This window comes from Cynocephalus volans, chromosome 17, assembly GCF_027409185.1.
Source record: "Cynocephalus volans isolate mCynVol1 chromosome 17, mCynVol1.pri, whole genome shotgun sequence".
Lineage (NCBI taxonomy): Eukaryota > Metazoa > Chordata > Mammalia > Dermoptera > Cynocephalidae > Cynocephalus > Cynocephalus volans.
Window position 1 is genome coordinate 21,963,056 of NC_084476.1, and position 25,383 is coordinate 21,988,438.

Sequence of the window (25,383 nt, forward strand, 5' to 3'; positions counted from 1 at the left end):
TGAGTCAACCCCCCCAGAAAAACCTTTGGAAAGTAAAACAGGAAAATTACAGTGAACACAAGAGCAAGCTGTTAATGTCCTCATTTAATCCTGATGTTCCCACAGAAGTGGGCTATTGGTTCTATCTGACCTATGAGGAAGCTAGCTCCAGAGTCTAAATTCCTTCCCAAACATGGCACAGCTATTGAGTAAAAGTCACAATTAAGTTCAGTTCAACAGCTTTCTTGGGCATCTCCTACATAAATGATCTTGACTAAGCATAGCCCAGAATAATGCATTCCAGAAGGCAGAGACTAGTCATCATTGGAGTCATGGGATTCCTCGAAAATGCAGTGAAAACTGTGGATCCTCTCACCAAGAATGGAAATACATACACACACACACACAGCCCTACACACACAAGCACATATTATCTGCATACAAGTAAGTCTGTCTACAAGTTCTGGCAGTACAGGTTAAGAATTCCTACCTGATAGAACAGGATGTTAAGTTCTGTCTGATTTCACACTCTATGCAACCATCCTCCATCCAAATTAGAATCTGTGTGTGTTGGGTAGATCCTGAGAAATCCAGCTGCTTGAGCCCAGCTGAGAGCCTCTGTTCTCTTCATTGCAGGCCGCCTGGACACCAGGCCCTTCTGCAGCGGCCGGGGCAACTTCAGCACTGAAGGATGCGGCTGTGTTTGTGAACCTGGCTGGAAAGGCCCCAACTGCTCTGAGCCTGAATGTCCAAGCAACTGTCACCTTCGAGGCCAGTGCCTTGATGGGCAGTGTGTCTGCAATGAGGGCTTCACCGGCGAGGACTGCAGCCAGCTGGCCTGTCCCGGCGACTGCAATGACCAAGGCAAGTGCGTGAATGGGGTCTGCGTGTGTTTCGAAGGCTACTCCGGGGCTGACTGCAGCCAAGAGATCTGCCCCGTGCCCTGCAGCAAGGAGCACGGCACTTGTGTGGATGGCCAGTGTGTGTGCCAGGATGGCTTCGCCGGCGACGACTGCAATGAGCCCCTGTGCCTCAACAATTGCCACAACCGTGGGCGGTGCGTGGAGAATGAGTGTGTGTGCAATGAGGGCTTCACAGGCGAGGACTGCAGTGAGCTCATCTGCCCCAATGACTGTTTCGACCGGGGCCGCTGTGTCAATGGCACCTGCCACTGTGAGGAAGGCTTCACGGGCGAGGACTGTGGCAAACTCGTCTGCCCCAACGCCTGCCACGGCCAGGGCCGGTGTGAGGAGGGACAGTGCGTGTGCGACGAGGGCTTCGCTGGCATGGATTGCAGTGAGAAGAGGTGTCCCGCCGACTGTCACAACCATGGCCGCTGCGTCAATGGGCAGTGTGAGTGTGACAATGGTTTTACAGGAGCTGACTGTGGACAGCTCAAATGTCCCAACGACTGCAGCGGCCAGGGCCACTGTGTCAATGGGCAGTGTGTGTGTGATGAGGGCTACACTGGGGAGGACTGCAGCCAGCTTCGGTGCCCCAGTGACTGTCACAGCCGGGGCCGCTGTGTCCAAGGCAAGTGTGTGTGCGAGCAAGGCTTCAAAGGCTATGACTGCAGTGAAATGAGCTGCCCCAATGACTGTAACCAGCACGGCCGCTGCGTGAATGGCATGTGCATCTGTGATGATAACTACACTGGGGAAGATTGCCGGGATCTCCGATGCCCCAAGGACTGCAGCCACCGGGGCCGCTGCGTGGACGGGCAGTGCGTGTGCGAGGACAGCTTCACTGGCCCCGACTGTGCAGAACTCTCCTGTCCCAGTGACTGCCACGGCCAGGGGCGCTGTGTGAACGGGCAATGTGTGTGCCATGAGGGCTTCATGGGCAAAGACTGCAAAGAGCGAAGGTGTCCCGATGACTGCCATGGCCGGGGCCGCTGCGAGGATGGCCAGTGCATCTGCCATGAGGGCTTCACAGGCCCAGACTGCGGGCAGCGCTCCTGCCCCAATGACTGCAGTCACTGGGGACAGTGCGTCTCGGGCCGCTGCATCTGTAACGAGGGCCATGCTGGGGAAGACTGCTCGGAGGGTGAGTACCATGCGTGAACTAGCATGACAATGGCCGTGACTGAGTGTACTTCTAGTACATATTGAGAACTATGTTTATATTTATGAGCACACAGATATACATTTATTCTTTGTATATATTAATATATTTACATTAAACATGCACACACTTTGACTCTTTGAGAGGGCCTTGATCATTCACTTGTTATAGGGCCACATTGAAGGGCCCAAAGGCTCAGAGAGGTTATGTGATTGTCCTGAGGACACACAGCTAATACATCACAAAGCTAATATTTGAGTCTGCCTTATTTGTCCACATTGGTTTTAACATCTAGTGCCTGGATGAGGTAGATGAAATGATAATCTCCCTTCTGCTAAATGTCAGCCTCCTTTTTTACTCTCCACTGACATTGAACCAATAGTAAACTAAACCCCTTTATTTAGATGGAAATAAAATTTCTGCTGAGTGTATGGACATTGAGATAACCTAAAAACAGTTTTAAATGCACACTCAACTAAAGATTAAATGCTAATCATCTATGGGTCAGACCTGTCTCTTAAATCATCTTTTGGTTGCCATTTTTATCCTGAGGACTGAGGCTGGGACTGGAAACTGCTGCACTATTCCCAGCAGTTCGCCCAGGGCACGGCATATAGTAAATGCTCAGCAAACACTGTTTGAATAAAAGTGCAACAAAGAATGATAATGCTCATGTTTAACAAGAGTTTTCTTTGTGCTTTTTTAACCCATCGATATTATAATTGTTATAACAGAGAATTTCTGTCTTGATTAAAGCTATTGGTAGCTAGCTCTTTGTTTAACGTGGCTGAGGCAGGGAAGCCTGGTTGGAAAGATTTCCATGCTGGTGGGAAGATGAGTTCCAAACTGGATTAAGTAAGCAAACTTGGGACAAGTCCCATGGCCTCACTCACATCTAGAAAATGAAAGAGTTGGACGAGACCAACGTACCCTTCCAGTACCGAAGATGTCTATATAACTCAAAGTCCAGAGCAGGGAGTCAAACTCAGATGGCACTTTCCCAGGCCAACAGCCTGACTCTGAACAAAGCCAGGGAGTGGAGAAGTAGGAAGGGTCTGGTCATGAAGAACACTGAAGGCCATGATACTGATGTAGAGCTCCAGCCTGAAAGTGACGGGCTAATGGACAGACACCAGAGGTTTTAAAGATGGATCACAGCAGAGGGTCCTTGATGAATTTTGTGTTTTAGAGACAATGGAAGCTGGATATCAAGAAGAGAACTTCAGACTTCTGTTGCTGACAATGGAAAAGAAAGGTCAAGCGAAACAAACCTTAAGGGATTTTATAGGGTACATTACTGACCCCAGATGTCCTTTCTTATTCTTGCCAGTGTCCCCTCCCAAAGACCTCATTGTGACGGAAGTGACGGAAGAGACCGTAAACCTGGCCTGGGACAATGAAATGCGGGTCACAGAGTACCTTATCGTGTACACGCCCACCCATGCAGATGGCCTGGAAATGCAGTTCCGCGTGCCAGGGGATCAGACGTCCACCACCATCAGGGAGCTGGAGCCTGGCGTGGAGTACTTTATCCGCGTGTTTGCCATCCTGGAGAACAAGAGGAGCGTTCCCGTCAGCGCCCGGGTGGCCACGTGTGAGTGAGCAGAGCTCCTCTGGGCAGCTGCACCTGCCCCTGGCCCCCCAGGGCACGAGCCTCCCCCATGAGATGCTCCCTCACCTTCACCCCACTGCCCTGTTGTTGTCCTTTTACAGTTACACTAATTACGAGCTTGGGACCCAGTTAAGTTAATTAAGAGCCGGGGACCCAGTTAAGTCCATGGAATGTTTTGTTAAAGAAACTCCTTATTTGCTATGAAATCTCCCTCCTTGCTCTACTGTATCCTATCTGCTATGGAGAATCATTACAGGTAACACTCAACAAGTGTTTACTGTGCACAGGACTTTGTTTTAAAAACTCATACTAATTCGTTTAATCCTATGAGATAGAAGCTATTGTTAACCCCCTTTTACGGGTGAGGAAATTGCAACTGAATGGTTGAGCATCTCATCCCAAATCACAGCTAGTGAGTGGTGGAGATGGGATTTGAACCTTAGCAGTCCTGGCAGGTTTATGCTCTTAACCACTCTATGACCTTTCTATGGAGCTCACTGTCCATTATTTTTTTAAATGTGGAAACATTAGGATCCAAGTTCCTATATAAGAGTCTAGCATCAGTATAATTACCTCTATACCTGAAAAGCAAGTTGTGGCTAGAAATTGACCCTTTCTTGCTTAGTAATAATAACATTGGCTGCCATTTATTGAACTTGTACTACATGCTAGGAACCAAACCCAGCAGTCCACGTGGAACATATCACTTAGTCCACAATGCATTCCGAAGAAGCGGGAATATTTATTTCCCTCATCCTGGTAAAGAAACTGAGGCTAAGGGCATTTTATGCAACTTGCCTAAGGTCACAATGTTAGTAATGGTAGGACTTAGATTCTAGCCCAAGGGTATCTGATTCCAAGGCCTGTGCAACCATATGAAATTGCCAATATTTAATTGTATGGTTGGCCCTAATATTAATTTTCATACTGCCTTACAGTAGACAGCATCTGGAAGAACATTTCAATAGACTTCAGCTCTGACTATCAGCCACTGACTTTGGCAGGCATCCATCCTTGGGGTTTAGTGGAATCACGGATGTGTTCCCCACCACACGTCTTCCCTGATCCTTACATCCTATTCGTGCTATTTCTTACAGACTTGCCTGCACCTGAAGGCCTAAAATTCAAGTCCATCAAGGAAACATCTGTGGAAGTGGAGTGGGATCCTCTAGACATTGCTTTTGAAACGTGGGAGATTATCTTCCGGAACATGGTAAGGAGAACAAAGGAGCAGGTGTACTTGACCTCAGGGATCTGAAAGATGATCAAAGAGTTCTACAGAGTTTTATATCAACTTGTTTTTTTTGGCTTTTGACAGAGGACAAGACTCTAATTAGCACCCTGTCTGTTTACATGTATATTTTAAGTGATGTTGCTTCTCCCCTGATTTTAATGAGCCAACAAGTGTAGCACTTAGGGCTGAGTGCCTATGCAAATAAAAGTTTAATCATCTCTAGGTTCCAGCTGCCCCCATCATCTTGCAAATCTCTACTCAGAGGCAAAAAAAAAAAAAGAGAAGAAATGGTCTCTACCTCAAAATGTCTCCAGGCACATCTCATATTTGAACAACACTTCTCTACGGGCCAGAAAGCACATGTGAGGCAGAGAACGTGGTTTCTGAATTTAATCCCAGGCTCTGCCACCAACTAGCTGTGTGACTGTGTGGCAAACACCCTACTTCTCTGAGGCTGGCCTCTTAGTCTATTAAAGGAGGGGTTGAGCTTGTGGCTTTAGAATACCTTCAGCCCTCACATTGTCATTCAACTTGCATGTCAAAGGGTGAGTAGAGAGGTTTAGGAGAGGGAGAAATGAATTTGAGACATATCATCTCTGGATCCTCAGCACCTAATATACTGATCTGATGCATAGGAAGTGCCAAATGAATGGATGAAAGAATGAAAGAGAAATAAATGCAGAATGAATGAATCACATAATTGAAGAAGCTGACCCCTCCTGTAAGTCTTACTAAGGTACCCTTGTCTTTCAGAATAAAGAAGATGAGGGAGAGATCACCAAAAGCCTGAGGAGGCCAGAGACCTCTTATCGGCAAACTGGTCTAGCTCCCGGGCAAGAGTATGAGATATCTCTGCACATCGTGAAAAACAATACCCGAGGACCTGGCCTGAAGAGAGTGACCACCACCCGTGAGTATCACCTTTAATACCATTGATACAATGATAGAGTCGATTGTACCTCATAGCACCTTCTGGTTGATAAAGTGCCCAAGGTCTTATATAGCATCTGTATCAATTAGCTTTTGTGACATTGAAAAAAATAAAAGCCCAAAGGCAGTAGCTTAAAACAACAAATCTTCAGGTTGGTGATTGGGGTTGAGCTCAGCTGAGCAATTACTCTGTTCTTGACTAGGCTCACTCATGCATCTGTGTGGTCAGGGGCTGGTTGGCCTAGGATGGCCTCAGCCAGCACGGTGCCTTTCTGCTCCACATGGTCTCTCATGCTCCATGTGCTAGCCTGCGCCTATTCATATCACTGTTGAGCAGGCTTAAAACTGGTCACTTCTGTCAAAGGAAATCCCAAGGCCGGTCCAGTATAAGGGGTGGAGAGACAGATTCTTCTCTTGATGAGAGAAGCTTCAAAGTCATATTACAAAAGGGCATGAATGCAGGAAGATAATTAATTAAGGTCATTGCAAACAGGCTACCACATCATCTAATGTAATATTAGCACCCAGTCCCATAACAGAGATAGGGAAAATATTAGTGTTATTTTATTCCAAGAGTAGAAAATAAGCTCAGAGAAGCTAAGTCATTTTAACTAACACTACATAGTTAATATCATCAGGACCACAACTTCAAGCCAGGGTTAGTTTTATAAATGTAACCCCCTTACCACTAGCATTGACTAGCCTCTGGTTTATGCAGAATGTTGATTCCATTTCTTCAACAGGAACCTAAATAAAATTTCGCTCAATACTAATGATGTCAGAACTTCTTGGGGAAGAATAGAATTTAGCACTACTAGATCATTTGGTGGGGAAAAAAAGGGAAAAAAAATGGAATTCAGAGTTGTTTTACCAGGAAGCAAATTTTTTTAAAAAGAAAGAAAATAACTTTGTATTGCCATTTAGGAAAACCTCTTTTTTTTCCATCATGACATATGTGCCAACTTTTTAATGAATTGACTCTTCTTGGCAGGGGGTTTTGGAAAAGTTAAATCTGTTGACTAATGACAAGAAAGAACATCTTGCATTAAAATATTTGTACATTTTGCCTAGCTCAGAGCCAATTCATGAGATTGTCTCCTTCATAAGCAGGTGTTTTCCATCATTTTGACAACATTTCTCTGTGGTAGGTAGAAGGCAGGTACCAACAGGAAAAATATCTTTAGATCACCAGAAAGGCATAGAAAAGATCAAGCAAATGCTTATTTGCTGTAGAGAAGACACACCAAAAATACAAAAGATGTTTCTTTCACCTCCTCTTTTCTTTTTAATCTAAATTTGAGGATTGTCTTGCTTTATTTTCTTCTTATTGCAGGACAAACATTCCAACATTCAAAGTTCCATTATCACATAAATATCAACATTGAGGGACAGATACTTTTTCATTTTGTGCAAATCATGTTTGGCTCCTTCTCTCTGGCATCTATTTAGAAGTATAACTATTTTCGACACGTGAATATTTTTGAGAAGCATTGTCATGTAAAGGGGAAAGAGCATGGGCTTTGGATCCAGCCAATCCTGAGTCTGAATTCCTTTTTTACCATTCGTTGTCACTTTGGAAAAGTCCATTTCTTTAAGCCTCAGATCCAACATCTGGAAAATGCGTTTACAGTATTCTCCTTATGGGGCTGTCATAAGACTTAAGACATAAATGGCACAGCGCTGTGCTTAGCTGTATTAACCACAGGTCGATGTTAGTTGCTGCTGTTCAAGTGTCCCAAATTTAGAAGGATATTGGTGTCCTTGACTGAATCCCAACTTCTTCAATGAAAGTGGTGCTAAGAAAGGTAGTAGGTGTGGTCTGGGTGCTTGCTAGCAGCTGTGAACACAGGACAGACAGCTTACTGTCGATTTGTAGCATTCCATTGTGCATTTTACAGTTTCATTATCTGTAAGCTGAGACTAAGGTAGCAACACCTAGGCTTCAAAAAATAGACTCTGTGGCTTTCTAATGGTCAGCTGTGAATATTCCTTCTTCTCATTCCCTGCATAAGGGCAATTCCTTTTATTTGATATCCTTTACTCAACCAATGCTGAAAACATAAACTTAACTATTAAAAAAGAAGAAAGAAAAAAACATTTACTGAATCCCTATGTGCCTGTCTCTATGCCAGGGATTAAGCAAGGCCAAAGACCCACTCCCTGTATGAAGGAATGACTCCATCTACATTGTTTTAAATTCTCAAGAAATCTGTTATAGAACAGTGAGAAAAGCACAATATTAGAATACTCTTTAAGGGCAGTAGCAGCCATGGGAGGGAATGTGTGTTTACCTGATGGCAGAAGGGTTAAAGAAGCCTTCTTCTTAGGAGGCGACATGTAAGTGAGGTTTTTAAGGATGAATACAGATCTTTAGGGAGGGAGGGGCAACCTCAAAAAAAATAAACAAAGGAACGTCATGTGCAGAGACCAGGAAGCAACCAACAGCCTGGTGTCAGAGCAGAGAACACAAGAGTGAGGGGCAGGAGGAACAGGAGAGCCGGAAAAGCTATGGTGAGGACACAAAGATAGGCAAGGCTTGAGATATTCATGACCTCCTTACCTGAATTCTCTGCATCAGAAATAACTTTCTATACACTGTCAAGACAGTCTACTGCCTCACTTTTCTGCTCAGTAATTCCAGCAGTTATTAACCTTTCAGGAAGTTTTGCCTAACTAAAAAAACAGAGACTAAGTCAGTTTTTTCAAATGAACTAGCCCCAAAGCCTGTTGCCTTCGAGGACAGTAATAATAATAATAAGCAAAAGAAGGATCATTTACCATGTGATTGCCGTGTGCTAGGTGCTGTGCTAGATGCTTTGCAAGCAATATCTTCTTTAATATTTGAAAAAAATAGCAAAAAACCCTAAACGTAGCTATCATTACCCCCACTTATAGCTTATTAAACAGGAAACTGAGGCTCAGAAAGGTACAATAAAGTCAGTGGTCGGTCTGCATCTGCCTGTACACCCACAGATCTGCAAAGCCCACTCTCTGTCCAGCCCCTGGCACTAACCTTGACCTCTGACACTGCTTTGTCCTTTGCCGGTTGCAGGCTTGGATGCCCCAAGTCAGATCGAGGTGAAAGATGTCACAGATACTACTGCTTTGATCACCTGGTCCAAGCCCCTGGCTGAGATCGATGGCATTGAGCTGTCCTATGGCATCAAAGATGTGCCGGGTGACCGCACCACCATCGATCTCACACACGATGAGAACCAGTACTCCATCGGGAACCTGAAGCCAGACACCGAGTACGAGGTGTCCCTCATCTCCCGTAGGGGCGACATGTCAAGCAACCCAGCCAAAGAAACCTTCACTACAGGTAACAAGCATTCTCCTGTTAACAGCTACAGAAAAGGAAGGATTTGCAGACTTTTATCCCACTCCATGTTGGGGTGTTTTCCAGACTCATTTTACATTAGGAGAAATGGAGGGAGGGTTTCTAGTCCTATACATTTTACTTTCAAATATGTATTGTAGCAATTGATTATCTTATTTTTCAAAGAAAAACATATACTCCAAATAACCTTCCAAAGCATTTTTTACTTTTTTATTTTTTGCATACATAAAAAATGCTGGTCTGATATTCTCAGATGAAAGTTATGGTTAAAATAACATTCAAATAAATATTTTAATAGTAAAATATAGTATATGGAAAATATGACTGACAAAGAAGCCTCCTAACCTCAAAATTTATGGCATTATTTTATAAGTACCAAAGAGTCATTCATTCATTCATATTTACATAAATATTTTTTCAGAGTTCAGTAAGCACTGTGCACATTATTAGAATACAGTGATGACCACAACAGAACCAGATCTTACACTTATGAGCTTATTTATAAGTTTCAACATTGTCCTTGAAGCACAAAGTCTGAGAAAAACACAAATGACTAAAGTGTCACACATATTGATAATGGGGAAAGGTGCCAAATCTGTAGTACTGTATTTGTTTAGATTTGTTTATCAGCTGTGGAGACAGAGGGGTATGTGGATGATTTTGTCATTTCTCTCCATTGTCAGGTGCCTTTTATATCTCACCTTGACCTGTCAATGACTCCCACTCTCCTGGTGCCTGCTGTTTTCAACACAAATGTTTCCCCTTCTCCCAAATAGGCCTTGATGCTCCCAGGAATCTCCGCCGTGTCTCCCAGACAGACAACAGCATCACCCTGGAATGGAGGAATGGCAAGGCAGCCATTGACAATTACAGAATTAAGTATGCACCCATCTCTGGAGGTGACCATGCTGAGGTCAATGTCCCAAGGAGCCAACAAACCACAACCAAAACCACACTCACAGGTGAGCTCTGCATCCCCAGTCTTCAAAGGATGGGCACTTGCTCCTGCATGTCCCATTTGCAGCCCTCCAGAGAGAGAAATAAGTCCAGTTCCCAGCAATTGCTCTCACTTGGACTGCAGCAAGTTAGTTCATAAAGCATTTGAGACACTGAGAAACCATGGCCTCCAGTGACCAGCTCAGGCCAATTTTGTCATCCTCTGAAAGTCTTTCCAGTTTCAGACTGACTCTAACCTGCACATTCTCTCTTAGGTCTGAGGCCAGGAACTGAGTATGGAATTGGAGTTTCTGCTGTGAAGGAGGACAGGGAGAGTGATCCAGCGACCATCAATGCGGCCACAGGTGAGGTGCACCGTGGGTTCCCACCACCACTGAGCTAGTGCTGGGCAGACAAGACAGGGCCAGTGAGGCTGAAACCTATTAAAGAAAAAGTACAAGCCCAGAGGAGAGAGGGGCTGTAGGATCATATAGCCCAGGTGTCTTAATCCGGAAGTAATAGAAGCGTGGCCCATCTAAATGATGCCAACAGCCTTGTAAAAAAAAAAAAAAAAAAAAAAACCCACAAACTTTATTTTTGCAGCTGGCAGTACAAGAATCCAAACCCTTGACCTTGGTGTTATAATGCCATACTCTAACCAACAGACCACAAACTTTTCAAAGTCAGTAACCAATACCATTTTTTAGCAAACTATTGTCTAACCAAAGCACATCTGTGGAATGTTGTCTTGGACAGCACCTAACTTCTATACCCCCCATTAAGTGGATCATAAGTTGCAGGACCATAGTTAAATCCAGGACCTGCTTTTAGCCATTTTATCCTTAGCTATAGCTTCTGGGAGAGAATGGTAAGGGGCTACATTATTTGAGACACTGATTCTTTCCTTCAGCTTTTTTTTTAAATGAAAAATTTGCACTGCAAAAAAGAAAATGCCTCCCTCTGCCTCTCCACCAGCCTCTGCTCGCTTCCCCCCAGATGCTGTGAGGAGGGAGGAGTGTGTAAAGAGGACATGCATCACACTTCATCAAGCTTCCACATTATACAGGATCCAGGGCCAGGCACTTACACATATATTCTTCTTTTGTCTTTTGATTTTGAGACACTTGTAGATTTCACATGCAATTGTAAGAAATCATACAGAGAGATCCCCTGTGCCCTTCACCTGGTTTCCCCCAAGGGTAATGTATTTGTCTGTTTTCTGTTGCTCATAACAGAACACCTGAAACTGGGTAATTTGTGAGAAAATGAAATTTATTTCTTACAGTTTGAAGGCTGGGGAGTCCAAGGTCCAGGGGTCACATCTGGTGAGGGCTTTCTTCTTGATGGAAACTCTTTACAGAGCCCCATGGCATCCAGGGTAGCTATCACATGGCAAGAATGGCAAGAGTATTTTTATGTCTTCTTATAATGCCACCATTCTATGCTCAAGATAACCCATTAATGGATAATCCATTCATGAGGGCCCTGCCTTCATGATCCAATCTCCTTGTAAAGGTCCAACCTTGCAACACTGCCACCTTGGGGATCAATCTTCCACATGAGCTTTGGAGGGGACAAATATTCATCCCCTATCAGGTAATGGCATACTGCATAAATATAGAACAGTATCACAACCAGGAAATTGACATTGACACAATCTACCCACTTTATTCAGATTTCACCAGTGTTGCATACATTCGTGTATGTGTGCGTGTATATTTAGTTCTATGCAATTTTATCATCTTGGGTAGACTTGTGAATCCACCAGATAGTCATGATACAAAATAGTCCCATCATAAGGATCTTGCATGTCACCCCTTCTAGCCACAGCCACCTCTCTCCTTCCCCCTCTGCTTAACCCTTGGCAGTCACTAATCTGTTCTTTATCTCTATAATTTTGCCATTTTAAGAATGCTACCTAAGTGAAATCTTACATATACTGGTCTATTGGGGCTTCTATAACAAAAATACCTTAGACTGAGTCGCTTAGACACAGAAGAAATTTATTTCTCATAGTTCTGGATGCTGGGAAGTGCAAGATCAAGGCACCAGCAGACTCAGTGTCTCGTGAGGAACTGCTTTCTGGTTTGTAGATAGCTATCTGCTTGCTGTGTCCTCACATGGCAGAAGGGATCTTTCTGGGTCTCTTTTTTTTATAAGGGCAGTAATACCATTCATGGGGCTTCCCAACAATCCCCATATCCAAATGCCATCACATTGGGGATTAGGTTTCAACATATGAATTTTAGGGAGACCCAAGTATTCATTCCATAGCAATCCAGTATATAACCTTTTGAGACTGGCTTTTTTCCTTCAGTATAATTTTCTTAAGATCCATCTAAATTGTTTCTCGTATCATTAGTCCATTTCTATTAAATGCTTATAATTAAGTAGCATTTCATGGTATGAATATGCCACTACATTATTTTTAATCTTCCAAAAATTCAATGAGGTGCTATATAACAAGGCTCGATTTACACAGAGGAAGACTGAGACTCAGAGAGGTGAGTCTTTTGCAGCCACCCTCCATGGCAGACCTCGTATTCCTGCCCAGTGTCAGGTGACTTCCAGCCCTAGAAGCAGCCCTGCCTCAAAGCCTGAAGAGTACGCATCTCTCTGTGTTCCTCCCAGACTTGGACGCACCCAAGGACCTTCGGGTTTCTGAAACTACAGAGACCAGCTTGACCCTGCTCTGGAGGACACCATCAGCCAAGTTTGACCGTTACCGCCTCAACTACAGCCTCCCCACGGGCCATTCGGTGGGGTTGCAGCTTCCAAAAAACACCACCTCCTATGTCCTGAGAGGCCTGGAACCAGGACGGGAATACACCATGCTCCTAACAGCCGAGAAGGGCAGGCACAAGAGCAAGCCCGCACGTGCGAAGTCATCCACCGGTGAGTCCACTCTGAGCGCCGTCCAAGCCTCTGTTGATTCTGAGGTTTGCAGGTCCCCTCAGCCAGGTTGTCCTCCCATAAGAAAGCCAGATGAAAAAACATGCCTTCTCTGCCCATGCAGCCTCTAAATGCCACTTCAAAAGAGCTGCTTATTTGTCTTTCCTGAGTGTTAACTTTTCCTCTCGTTGACTGATTCAGCAGTTTCCTCACTAGGCAACAGTGGCTGTTAAACATTTCTTCCTACGAGAACTTAAAGCATCAGGGTTTGTGTTGCTTTGTTTTGGTTTTTTGTTTTCTTTTTATTAATTATGAGTGTTTTGTAGAATCTTTTAAATTGTTTCTTGTTTATTTTTCCTCTTTAGCCTAACAATGAATTTACTTTTCATTTGATTTCTTTTAAATGTTGGTAATAATTTTTTGGTTTTTTTCCATAAAACGTTTCTATTCCAGGTCTTTTGCTTTCCTCTAAGGCTACCCCTAAGAAGTGGCACATGGTCCTTTGAGGCTTCTACTGGGCCCTTCTCATTTTCTCTTTTCTCTTAGTCATTAAGAAGTAAAACCAGTTTTTCCATGACTACAGCTTAATCCAGACCTCCGTTGTCCCTTCTAGCCCATTTGTCTTTCTCACTGAACCTGTGGCCACATTTTCTTCCTATATGAAAAAAATACCCATTCAGTTTTGGCCACCAAATATTCAAGATGTATAAGTGAAAAATGTTGCTTCTTCAGGGTTTGGCAAGTAACAATCTTTACTTTTGATTTAATTAGTAAGCATGCATCAATCAATCACCTACTACATACATTGTACTGCACTGGTGCTTGAGGAGAAGTGGGTCACATGGCCAGCATTGTTATATTGATTCATGTGCTCCTGTTCCCAGTCCTTTGAGAAGACTAGACATTCAGCATGTTAGACAAAACTCATCAAGGAAAAGGAGAGATCAGGGGAATCAGGAGCAGCTAGCAACAGTGTTACTGCAGAGATATTACCCCAGATAGAATTTGGTGAGCAGAAAAGAGGTTATAACAATGGACATATTAGGAAATGCCTTGGAGAAGCTTTGTCAAAAAGCTTCACATGCATATAACAGAACTTTCAAATAATAGTCACTGAAGTAAGATAGAAGTTGGCTTCCTCTTTCTTAAATAAACCTGGAACTGGGTGATTCAGAGATGCCATAGTAGTTCCAAATTGTCAGGGACCCAGGCTCCTGTCTCTCTATTCTACCATTCTTAGTCCTTGGCTTCCATCATCAGGATCATCTCAATGTCACAACACAGCTGCTGCAATACAGTTATCACATTTGTGTTCAAGGCAGCATGAGGGGGGAAGAATCAAAACTTCAAAAAAGGAATACCCCTAGATGAGTGTTTTTGGAAGCTGCACCAACAACTGTTCACATTTCATTGGTCACTCTTAGCTTGAAGTAGGCTGGGAAAGGTAATCTTCTGGCTGAACATGCTGCTGTCCACATCAAATCATGTGGGTTTGGGGTGGGGGGCTGTTTTGTTTCTGTAAGGATAAGAGAGAAATTTGGTAAACAAAGAGAAGTCCCTGCCAGAGAGTCTGAACTGAGTCCAGGTGGTCAACTCTCCATGGACAGTTTCCCATCCAGCTACGAGATGATTGTCACAGATGTTCTGACGGGGTAGTTTAGTCAAAGATGGGGGAGGGGGCAGAATCAAATCAAGAAGAAAAAAATCTATAGTAGAGATCTGAATATTTCAGCTTTCAAACATGAGCTTGTTATAAGGTGTCAAGGGACAGAGAAAGAGAACAAAACCAAAATTATAAGAATGTAATTTGCCTGTTCTGGAGGGACATGTGGAAGCTACAGGAGCACGGAGGCAGGTATCTAACTACAGATCTGAGCAAAGGGAATAAAGAGTATCAGAGAAGATTTTTTGAAAGAGGTGATGCTTGTCTGAGTCTTGAAAAAGGAAAAGGATTTGGGCAGGTGGAGATGGAGTACTGACACCTTCAGCAGGGGAAACAGAAGCTGAAAAGCTCAGAAACTTCCTGTTAGTGACAGGCAAGCTGCAGAGTCCTGCTGTGTGACAGAACAGGAGAACAGCAGGGTAGGAGGCTGGAGATGTCATCATGGACAATCTGCAAAGGGCCATGAATATCATGCTAAGGGGCTTGGATTTCATTCTTGTTAGTTGCACAGAGTCACTAACATGTGTAAAGGCAGCCAAGGCTTTTTGTTTCAATTATCTTATCTCTGCAAGATGAGATTTAAGCCACTGAATCTGCCCTTAGGGGTGGTCATCAGGCTTGGATTTGGCCATCTTCCTGCTGTGGGAGAATCACTTTCTCCCATAAATGAACACTCTGAGTGGGTTCCACAGCAAGCCGGCACTTGGTAATCGCCATCTACAAGGTGGTGGAAATCTAAAGATTTCAAGTTGGCATCGCCAGAAATTCCTCCTGGCCAGCTGCTCAACCCACCATGAGTACAGAAATGAGATTTCAACATTCTGATTTCCCAGGCCCACTAACATTGTTCAGAGGGTAGATTCCGGTGCACAGCTCTAAGAAAAAGACAACAGGCTTTTCATAGAGAAATGCCAAGAAATTCCATGTGGACTATACAGTGGAAACACTTGGCTTCTGGAGCAGTAAGCCCACAGTGTGTCATTTGCTGTGGAAATGTAGAGTTAGCATTTATGGGAAGCCTCTTGCTCCCTATTTCAACTATTGTCTGCTGTATTTTTATTCCTATTATTTCCCCTCCTTTCATAATTCTTATCCCACTCTCTTTCATTTATCTGCTGATTTTATTTGTGGAAGTTGCACCTTTACTTACATAATTAGCGTTTGTTTAGTGAAGGGATCTGGATGAGTCACCAACAATACCTACTACAGTCTCGGCCACAGCACTGCCTAAGTAATAAACTGATGCTCTTTCTTGATTTGCCTACCAAAAAAAAAAAAGTGGAGGAATAGCCAAAAATTTTGGCGGACATATCATCACCATGATTATTACTCTTTATTGAGCAGCATAACATGAAGTGAAAATTATTCCATCAACTGTATGATGAAGCAGGATGTGAGAGGCATTGTGTAAAAGTATTGGTAATATATTTAAAAAGCTGATTCAAAGAGATAAGATGATTCTCATCAGTAAGAGACATGTTCCAATGTTCAGCTTCTCTCTCTAACCATCTTTACCGTAACAGCTTAACAAACAATCTGTAATCACCCCCTCCCTCCCACAGTTAGTAACTCTCCCCACATCTCTTGCAAGCTGGCATCTGAAATTTCTTTCATGGAAAAAAGATATATATATATATATATATATATATATATATATATATATATATATATATATATATATGTTTTATGTCACAATTAGAGATAAGGCTTAAAATACAGATACCTGGAAGAGAAGGACAGTGACTCATTTTGCACAGAGCGGTAAATCATCAGTGTCAGATAAGTTCCTGACAAGTGGTTTTGAACAGGAGGAGGAACAAAAAAAGGATAAGAAGGGGAATTTAAGAGCCATAAGGATCGATTTCATTTTTTGCTTCGATTTGTTTTTGTCCTACATGTCTTTATGCATGAGGACTGCCATAGCATTTCAGACAGACCTGCTCCTGAGTTTAGTCATGCTTAAATCCCAAGGTCAAGAATAGAATTGCTATATCTGGGGAGACTGTTCCTGGCCAGACAAGGGCCAGTGAGTTTAAAGGCAGCTGACCCTCCTTTCTTTCCCCAAATCTAGATCCATCACTTTGAGTTTGGGGTCTCTCTTTCTCATAGAGACCATGTTTAGGTGGTTAAGAACTGCTGTGGAGCCTTGGGTGTGAGCTCCAGAACATGAATTTGGGTTATATGAGGAGTATATAGACTGTCGTTCAAGATCAGGTATTGCAAACATATTCTAAAAAGGCCGGATGGTAAGTATTTCAGATTTTGCAGGCCAGACAGTCTCTGTCACCACTCCTCAACTGTACCATTGTAGCGCAAAAGCAGACATAACAGTAAGTGAATGAGTGTGGCTATGTTCCAATAAAACTTTACTGATGACACCGAAATTTGAATTTCATATGATTTTCATGCATTGTGAAATATCATTCTTCTTTGGATTTTTTGCCACCATTTAAAAAACACAAACATTGTTGTTAGCTTGCTAACTACCAAAATAGGCAGTAAGTGGCCCTGAGATCATAGTTTGTGGACTTCTGTTCTAGATCAAACAAAATTTGAAGGAGTGCAAGCTTTGCCAATGTGAAATAATTAGGAAGAGTGTTCCCCAGAACATGGAAAAGTGTGAATTAAATAGATTCTAGAAAAGACATGTCTCCCCACTCTGAAAGGATATTCTTAATCAAATTGCAAGCGAAGATTTTCAAGTTAGAAGCCTGCTTTAATGGACACACGGGGCTCGCTTGAATTTAGCAACAATGTGAGGCATAAATAGGAAAAATGATTTGTTCTTTTAAATAAGCGAAAGGAAGTTTCTACTCTCTTGTTTATGGGATCCATTTTCAGAAAAATCCTTTCTTACTAGGTCATGCAAAGTCCACTTAAGCTCAGCCTTGGGCATTTAACCCCCCAAGGCAGATTCAGACAAGTGAGTTTTCACTGAATTTTGTGTGTTCAGTAGATGAATGATTATGGAGCATTCAATTTTAATTGAGCTTAATAAGCTCTGTTTTCTCGGAGGGTCTCAGTCTCTTGAACTGAGAAAGGTTCATTGCCTTTCCCAGTTCAGCCTTACTAGTACTGTGTTAATTTATCTCTGATCTTAAGTGGTCCGTGTAAACTATTTAAACCCCAGGAACCGAAAAAATCCTAATATAAAATGCAAAACGGAACTTCCTGCGGAGATTGAGGCAGCACAGAAAGGACGTCTAAGAGGAGCCACCTGTCTCAACTGCCTCAAAATACGGAAGGCTGAATAATTCAGACCACACCCCAAGAACAGCAGAGGGCCATCTGCTTACATGAGGGACATTTTCCAGAATGGAAACTGAAGCCCAGAGCATCACTAACATAGATGGATAGAGTTTTCTAAATCTACAGGACACTGGTCAATAGGGAAATACCATTTCCAAAAGACAAACCCAAATATGCACGAAGGCAAAAGAAGCATGATATTGTTTTTCTGATGGTGTTCTCATGGGGACAGGACCACTAGGGCATGCAGTGAGTGGGACATGGCACTCAGGATCTGAACACCTTTCAGCAGTGGCGGTGGATTGGCCACTTCTGGGTTCTCAGAAAGAACCCGTTTTGAGTAATCCTTTTACTTATGCCATCTCTGTCATTATTCAGAACAAGCCCCTGAACTGGAAAACCTCACCGTGACTGAGGTTGGCTGGGAAGGCCTCAAAATCCACTGGACCGCAGCTGACCAGGCCTACGAGCACTTTGTCATTCAGGTGCAGGAAGCCAACAAGGTGGAGGCAGCTCAGAACCTCACAGTGTCCGGCAGCCTCCGGGCCATGGACATCCCAGGTCTCAAGGCTGCCACCCCTTATACAGTCTCCATCTATGGGGTGATCCAGGGCTATAGGACACCAGTGCTCACTGCTGAGGCCTCCACAGGTACCTCTCACCTCCTCTTTCCTTTCTACCTATAGCTTCTGTTTTTCCCAACAGGAAACTGTCTAAGGATAATCAAATACAACCAGCTTTGGAATGGATTTGTTCTGCCACAAGTTACAGTGCTATGGGGTCTGATAATGAACAGCCAGGCCATCAGGTTACCCAACTCCAAGGCCACCTTTAATACCTCACTCCACATGAATGATACCCTTTGGAGTTGTACAGAACCCAGCCTGGGGAACTATACACATAGCCCCAGTAGAGGAGGCCTTTAGTGCCAAAAACAGGTGCCCTCCTGCTAAGGAATGCTAAGGCACTATATTTATTTTTTTTTAATTTTTTTAAATTTTTTTTTTTTGTGACCACTAAGGGGATCACAACCCTTGGCGTGGTGTCACCCGTACCACGCTCAGCCAGTGAGCGCACCGGCCATCCCTATATAGGATCCGAACCCGCGGCCTCGGCACTCCCAGCACCACTGCGCTCCCAGCGCTGCACTCTCCCACGTGAGCCACGGAGTTGGCCCAAAGGCACTATATTTAAAAGGGGAAAAAAATTGAAAAATCAATCCCCACATCTACTGAAAGTTAGGGCAATTCTATAATAAGAAAACAAATATTTTCCCACATTCTCCCTGTTTGTTCTATTTTTAAAATTTAGAAAGTTGCATGGTGTGTGTTTATCTAAAGAAAGTCATATTTTTAAAGTAATGCAAAGCCTATTCTTGTGTTAAAGTTTCCCTGGATCTTGATGTGTGATTTGATCATTAAACTGGTTCTTTGTCCTTCTCCAGGGGAAACTCCCAGTTTAGGAGAGGTCACGGTGGCCGAGGTGGGCTGGGATGCCCTCAAGCTCAACTGGACTGCTCCGGAAGGGGCCTATGAACACTTTTTCATTCAGGTGCAGGAGGCTGATACGGTAGAGGCAGCCCAGAACCTCACGGTCCCAGGAGGACTGAGGTCCGTGGACCTGCCTGGGCTCAAAGCAGCCACTCGTTATAACGTCACCATCCGTGGGGTGACTCGGGACTTCAGCACAACCCCTCTCTCTGTTGAAGTCTTGACAGGTATTCTAGACTCAACTAATTCTCCACATCTCTATGGTCTCTGCTCAGGAGGAATCAAAGCTCTTCCCTATTCTAAAGTGGGTTCAGCCCCTACTATCCTGGGGAAATACCCATGAATCATCCCTGCTTCTTCCCAAATGTCATATCCCTTATTTGACCAAGTCCTAGTCATAGCCAGTTTCATGGAAAATTCCACCTACTCTTCCTTTACAAAAGTGAGAGGTGATTTTCTTCCAAAGCAAGTTTCAGTCATAGTATCTAAGAAGTTGGAACACACAACTTGTAAGTGGGGGAAAAAAATAAAAATAAAAAGCTCTGAGCTCATTGTAAGAACACTAAAGGACTCCCCAAAGCCTTATTATGTATGTCAAGAATGGAAGTGTGAATAATTCCAAAAACTACCTTTCATTCCCAAAGGCTGAATAAAAAATCCCTGGCTTTAGCGCCAACAATTAGTGTGCTCAATACCTGCTGTAAATCATCTGTCATCAACACTAACCAGACAATTCATCCCAACCCTAGCCAAAATGCCATCTCACCTGAATCCCAGAGTGTAATTGCCTTTTTTAGTAACTCAGCAACTCTGTGTCCTTATGCAGAAGAGGTTCCAGATCTGGGAAACCTCACAGTAACTGAGGTTACCTGGGATGCCCTCAAACTGGACTGGACCACACCAGATGGGACCTATGAGCAGTTTATCATTCAGGTCCAGGAGGCTAACCAGGCGGAAGAGGCTCACAATCTCACAGTTCCTGGCAGCCTGCGCTCCGTGGAAATCCCAGGCCTCAGGGCCGGCATTCCTTATACAATCACCCTGCATGGCGAGGTCAGGGGCCACAGCACTCGACCCCTCGTTGCAGAGGTCATCACAGGTATATGACACTCCTCCCAGACCAGAGACGTGATATGAGGCAGCCTGTCACCGGAATAGAGAAAATTCCCCATGTGGCAGAGGCCTACTCCTATGTTGTTGACAGGAAGCATGAATCTCTCACTCAGGAAGGTCTGGGTTGGAATTCCAATTTACTGGCTGAATATTCTTGGGTATATCACTTTACACCTCTGAGCCTTCTTTTCTCATCTTCTGTTATCAGAGGTAATACCCCTACTTTAGAACACTGACAGGAGCAATCCATGTGCTGATAAACGGAAGTGCTCAGAAAAGTGCCTATCCTGTACTAAGTATTGACTAGCAAATAGCTAAATTTATTGTATAATACTCATAATATTTTTTTAAAAAGCACAAATAGTAGAGCTGTGGCATAAGAATAAAATCAGAACTATCTAGAGGAACCTTATCACTAATAGTCTCAGAGTCACTGACACCCAATTCGTAGTCAGATATCTCCAGAATAACCTTTGGAAATGATCTAGTCATCTTCTACTGAAATTATGCAAGTCTCTCTTTTTAACACATACTCAAAGCAAGGACAATTCCAAGGACGGCCACATTTTATTGCAGTGTTTTTTTATTCAACTTAGGGAGAAAAACAATTCATCTCAGTTTTTTCCCTGAAAATATGCTGCTGCAACTCTTATAGAAAACTGTGTGCTGTTTATGAGGTTTCTAGAAATAGCATCAAAAGGGGCTAATGGGCAAATGGGCCAAATTTTTGGTAATAAAGTTTTTATTCTGGGCCCTAAGCCCATGCCCCACTCTGCATACCCTGTATTTTGAAAATGCCACCCACACCATCTACTTCAAATAAATTGTTTTTCTTGCTCATATATACCAAATAAACTTGGTCATTACTAGAAACTACACACATTCCAAAAATAAGAAAGATGATGTTATAATATACCTAAGCTGGCCAGGTTATCATTGTGCTGTGTTCCCTGAAATATCTTCAGGCCACACAAGAGCAAAAAGGGCCTTTGAGACATGTGTGACCTTGGTGCAGGATGCTGATGATCTATATCTATATTCTGCAAACTTTTGTTTTGCTAATACTCCTTTTTGTTTTGCAAAACTCCTTTTACAAGTGAAATCTTCCAAGGAACCACACTCTATGACAGATAAATGAATAGCTGTTCTTGGTGAGCTGAGAAGGAAGAGGGGGACACCTACGTTTGTGTCCCCAAAGCAGTTCTTCCAGAAAAGCACCAGATCTACATGGAACACAGTTTAAAAACAGCCCCTCTGAAAGGGGGAGGTTGCTCAGACTCTCACCGTGCGCTGAATCCTGGGATACCTCAGAACGAGTATCTGTCTCCCATCCTTGTTTGGCTGAGACCCCTGTGGATATTTTCCTCCCTAACTTCTAATCTATGGCCACTGCAGCCTTAAATATAGAGGCTGAAAGACTGCATTTAATCCTGAGAAACAATCCACAAAGCAGCTAGTTTTTCCATAACCTGAATCTAACCTTTCTAAATCAGCAATAACTACATAAAATTTCCTTTCTACATTGTAGAAAAATTAATAGTGGGCCTTGCTCTGCACCATTTACTGAGAAAAACATAATCACTTTTAACTAAAAGTAGCACGCTCATTTCACACAAACAGCCTTGCTTTGTAACACAGCATTCCTCACAGAGTTGCAAAGTATTAGCAGACAGTGGGAGAAGAACCAAGCCGAGAAGCCAGTACATCACCTCTGATCCCTGAAAGCTGAGAAGTCCAGAGATAAAACATCATACTTGTCCAAACCTGAGACAGCGTACTCTTTATAAAACCAGGCAGATTGCATGAGGCAAGCAATGAGATGATCTCTCTAATTTCAGGCGTGGAGATAAGCAGGTAATTCTCTCCCACAGGACTGGGAAGTTCCCAGGGGAAACACGTAAACATGATGTATTTTTTAGGCTGCCACTTATCAGGCACTCACTATGTACAAGGTGTGATACTAAGAGGTTGATAATTATTATCATTTAATCATTACACAATGCAGTGAAATGGTAGTCAGCTCCATTTAAAGGTCAAGAGAGTGAGGCTCAGAAGGTAGATGACATGCCCAAGGTTACACAGCTAGCAAATATCAGTGCTGGGATTCCAACCAAGTGCCATCTGCCTCCAAAGTCTGCTCTTTTAACCATTCCCATTTCCTTTACCCTGACCCACAATCCCACCTTTTCCCTGCACCCTTCAGCAGCTGGCCGTGCATCTCAGAGACTTCCTGGGGGGGTGTGCACTGGTTCAAATGACTTTGCCACCTTGAGAATGAACGGTGCAGATGTTTCTGACCATTTCCCCATTGTCATTTTCAACTCCTGGAGAAAGCTGTGGCCACAGTTCAAGTTTGCAAATGCCCAGAGACCAGGGATTAAAAAAAAAAAAAAAAAAAAATTCTCTCTCTCCTTTCTCTTTCCTAGGGTTGGGCTGCGGGATGTTTAGGTTGCTCGTTCATGGTTTGCAGAACTGACAAACACCTCTCTGTCCTCCTTCAGAGGAGCTCCCCCAGCTGGGAGACTTAGCCGTGACTGAGGTTGGCTGGGATGGACTCAAACTCCACTGGACCGCAGCTGACCAGGCCTTCGAGCACTTTGTCATTCAGGTGCAGGAAGCCAACAAGGTGGAGGCAGCTCAGAACCTCACAGTGTCCAGCAGCCTCCGGGCCATGGACATCCCGGGCCTCAAGGCTGCCACCCCTTACAGAGTCTCCATCTATGGGGTGATCCAGGGCTATAGGACACCAGTGCTCACTGCTGAGGTCTCCACAGGTACCTTCTTCTCCTTGTCAATGCTTCCTCCCAAGGTTCCCTGCTTCCTCTCCAAGAGATCATGCTGGGAGTCAGCTTCTCTACATCACTGAATCCTTTCCATGTGCCTTTTAGCCACTGGCCGTGCATGCTCAGAGGAGTGCCTGTGGGCTTGCCTTTGCCCCGACGCCTTTGCCATCACACCAATGAATGTGCAGTGTTGCCCTTTCTCACCTCCAGCTCCCATGCTTTCCCTGGCCGGTCCTACAACCACCTCTCTTTTGTAGGATGGCTTTTTATTTCAGGAATCAGCCTGACGGTTTTAATTCATTTCTCCAGTACTTGGATATAACTAAAAGCCCACCCTTCCTACGTGTGTGTTCTGGTAGGACACAGATTATTTAATTAGAGAGTTTTTGCTAGTCAGAAATGGTGCTTTACTATCTCCATATCCCTCAAGGGTACAGGTACTATTGTTCTTACACTTAAGAAATGTTTCTTTAAAATGCATTGAGCATAATAAGGGAACTGAATTGCCCTCCTCTAGGCAATTCTCTCAGATACTGAGTAATTGTTAGAACCTCAAATTAGCAAATAGCTGGACCAAAAAGGGGAAAAAAATTGCACAATTATGACTGGAGACTGCACCAAAGAGAAAGCCATTCATTAGCAGAAGTATACACAGCAGCATTCGGAACAAGGAATGTCCAGGCTATGAAGCTCAAAGAACTGATATCCTTTTTGCTCTTTTAAACAAGAGTTGCTTCCTGGAGATCTGGCCTTTGGATGGCAAACTCCCAGCCCCAGACCCAAGAGGGTGCTTTACAGTTTTCTCCTCACCCTCCTCTGGTTACAGGGTCTTCCGTATTTCTCTGGGAGTCTCCAAAAGCGAACAGCCCTCCCCCAGCACTGTGTCCCATTGTACATCTTTATTATGTACCTCAATTGCTTTGAAGCTCAGTAGAGACTGCTTTGCTTTGTTTTGCATATGACTGCCTCCTCTTTACGTAATTATCGCAACTCAACTTTCATGGCAAATCTGTACATCCTAGGCAATTCTAGCAAAAGCGTAGCTCTGCATTTTAGCCCCTATCATTTCAGTAACTCTCATTGAGATAAACATAAAACACAGCAACTACTACTTAGACAGTGACCCTGAAAGGTCCAAAAATTGCAGCTGAGGCTTTCTCAAATGTGCCTGAGACTCTTTTATCTGACATCCACAAACCATCCCTTCCCAGAAAGCAGAGAAATCACCAACCACTTCTGATCTTTCCTGCAGATCTTGTGGTTTGGGTGTCGTTAATATTTTTACGTGTGTGTGTTTTTCTTCTTAATGATAGCAACATTCCTGCCTCTGATGAGTTGGCCTATAGAAAGGAAAGGCCATAATCCCCTCTGATCGGTGTCATACAAATCTGTTGGGATGATTTCAGACACCGGGAGCCTTCTCCCTTGCTAAAGAGATAGTACTTGTTAACTTTTCAAACCCTGCTCCTGCCTGCCCTCTGCATGTTTTATTCCTGCTGCTTGGAAAAGCACTTGCAGGACCATCTCCAAGGCAAAATGTTATTTCTTGGCTGAAAGGCATTGCTGAAACTGCCTTGTCTTGGCCCAGCTGTCTTGGTTAGCAATGCAGTACCAGCCTTCTTGGCCCACATAGAAGCAGTGAAGAAGGGACAAGCTATTTTATAAAATATGAGAATACTGGCTGTCCCTTGTCTGGAGTTATGAAAGACATACTAAGAATTACACGGAGAAACTGGAAGTCCCCTTTAAGTCACAAAATCAGAAGCCTCAAGATACCACCTTGGGTGGGTAATGGCATCAGAATTATTTAGCCCTCATTTGAATAGATGGGAGCTCCCACAAAGCAAAGGAAGTCTGTGAGAGGCATCCAAGTATTCTCGGTCTCCTGAGTGCAATTCAAGAAATTGGAAGCTGCCAGCACTCATATCATTTGACTGATGGCCAGAGGTGGTGCTCCCGAGGCATTCACTGCTAAGGCACAGCAGCTCCTGCTGACATCATTCAGCGTGTCTTCTTTCTCTCTGGGGTCTCTGCCAGGGCTTGATCATGTGTGGCAACTGCAGAGTAGGGAAATCTAATTGCCATAGCTTTTGTTTGT

General features: G+C 43.7%; 1 protein-coding gene across 2 annotated transcripts in view; it reads left to right on the plus strand.

The window, feature by feature from the left end:
• TNC (tenascin C) overlaps positions 1-25,383 on the plus strand; it is a 90,058-nt gene that overhangs the window by 29,202 nt on the left and 35,473 nt on the right. For both annotated transcript variants that reach the window (XM_063082326.1, XM_063082327.1), the window contains exons 3-14: positions 616-2,025; positions 3,374-3,637; positions 4,753-4,868; positions 5,643-5,799; positions 8,872-9,141; positions 9,936-10,121; positions 10,371-10,460; positions 12,727-12,990; positions 18,278-18,550; positions 19,344-19,616; positions 20,216-20,488; positions 23,004-23,276. In XM_063082326.1, the coding sequence (XP_062938396.1) occupies positions 616-2,025; positions 3,374-3,637; positions 4,753-4,868; positions 5,643-5,799; positions 8,872-9,141; positions 9,936-10,121; positions 10,371-10,460; positions 12,727-12,990; positions 18,278-18,550; positions 19,344-19,616; positions 20,216-20,488; positions 23,004-23,276 (3,849 nt within the window). The remainder of the gene's footprint in view (positions 1-615; positions 2,026-3,373; positions 3,638-4,752; positions 4,869-5,642; positions 5,800-8,871; positions 9,142-9,935; positions 10,122-10,370; positions 10,461-12,726; positions 12,991-18,277; positions 18,551-19,343; positions 19,617-20,215; positions 20,489-23,003; positions 23,277-25,383) is intronic.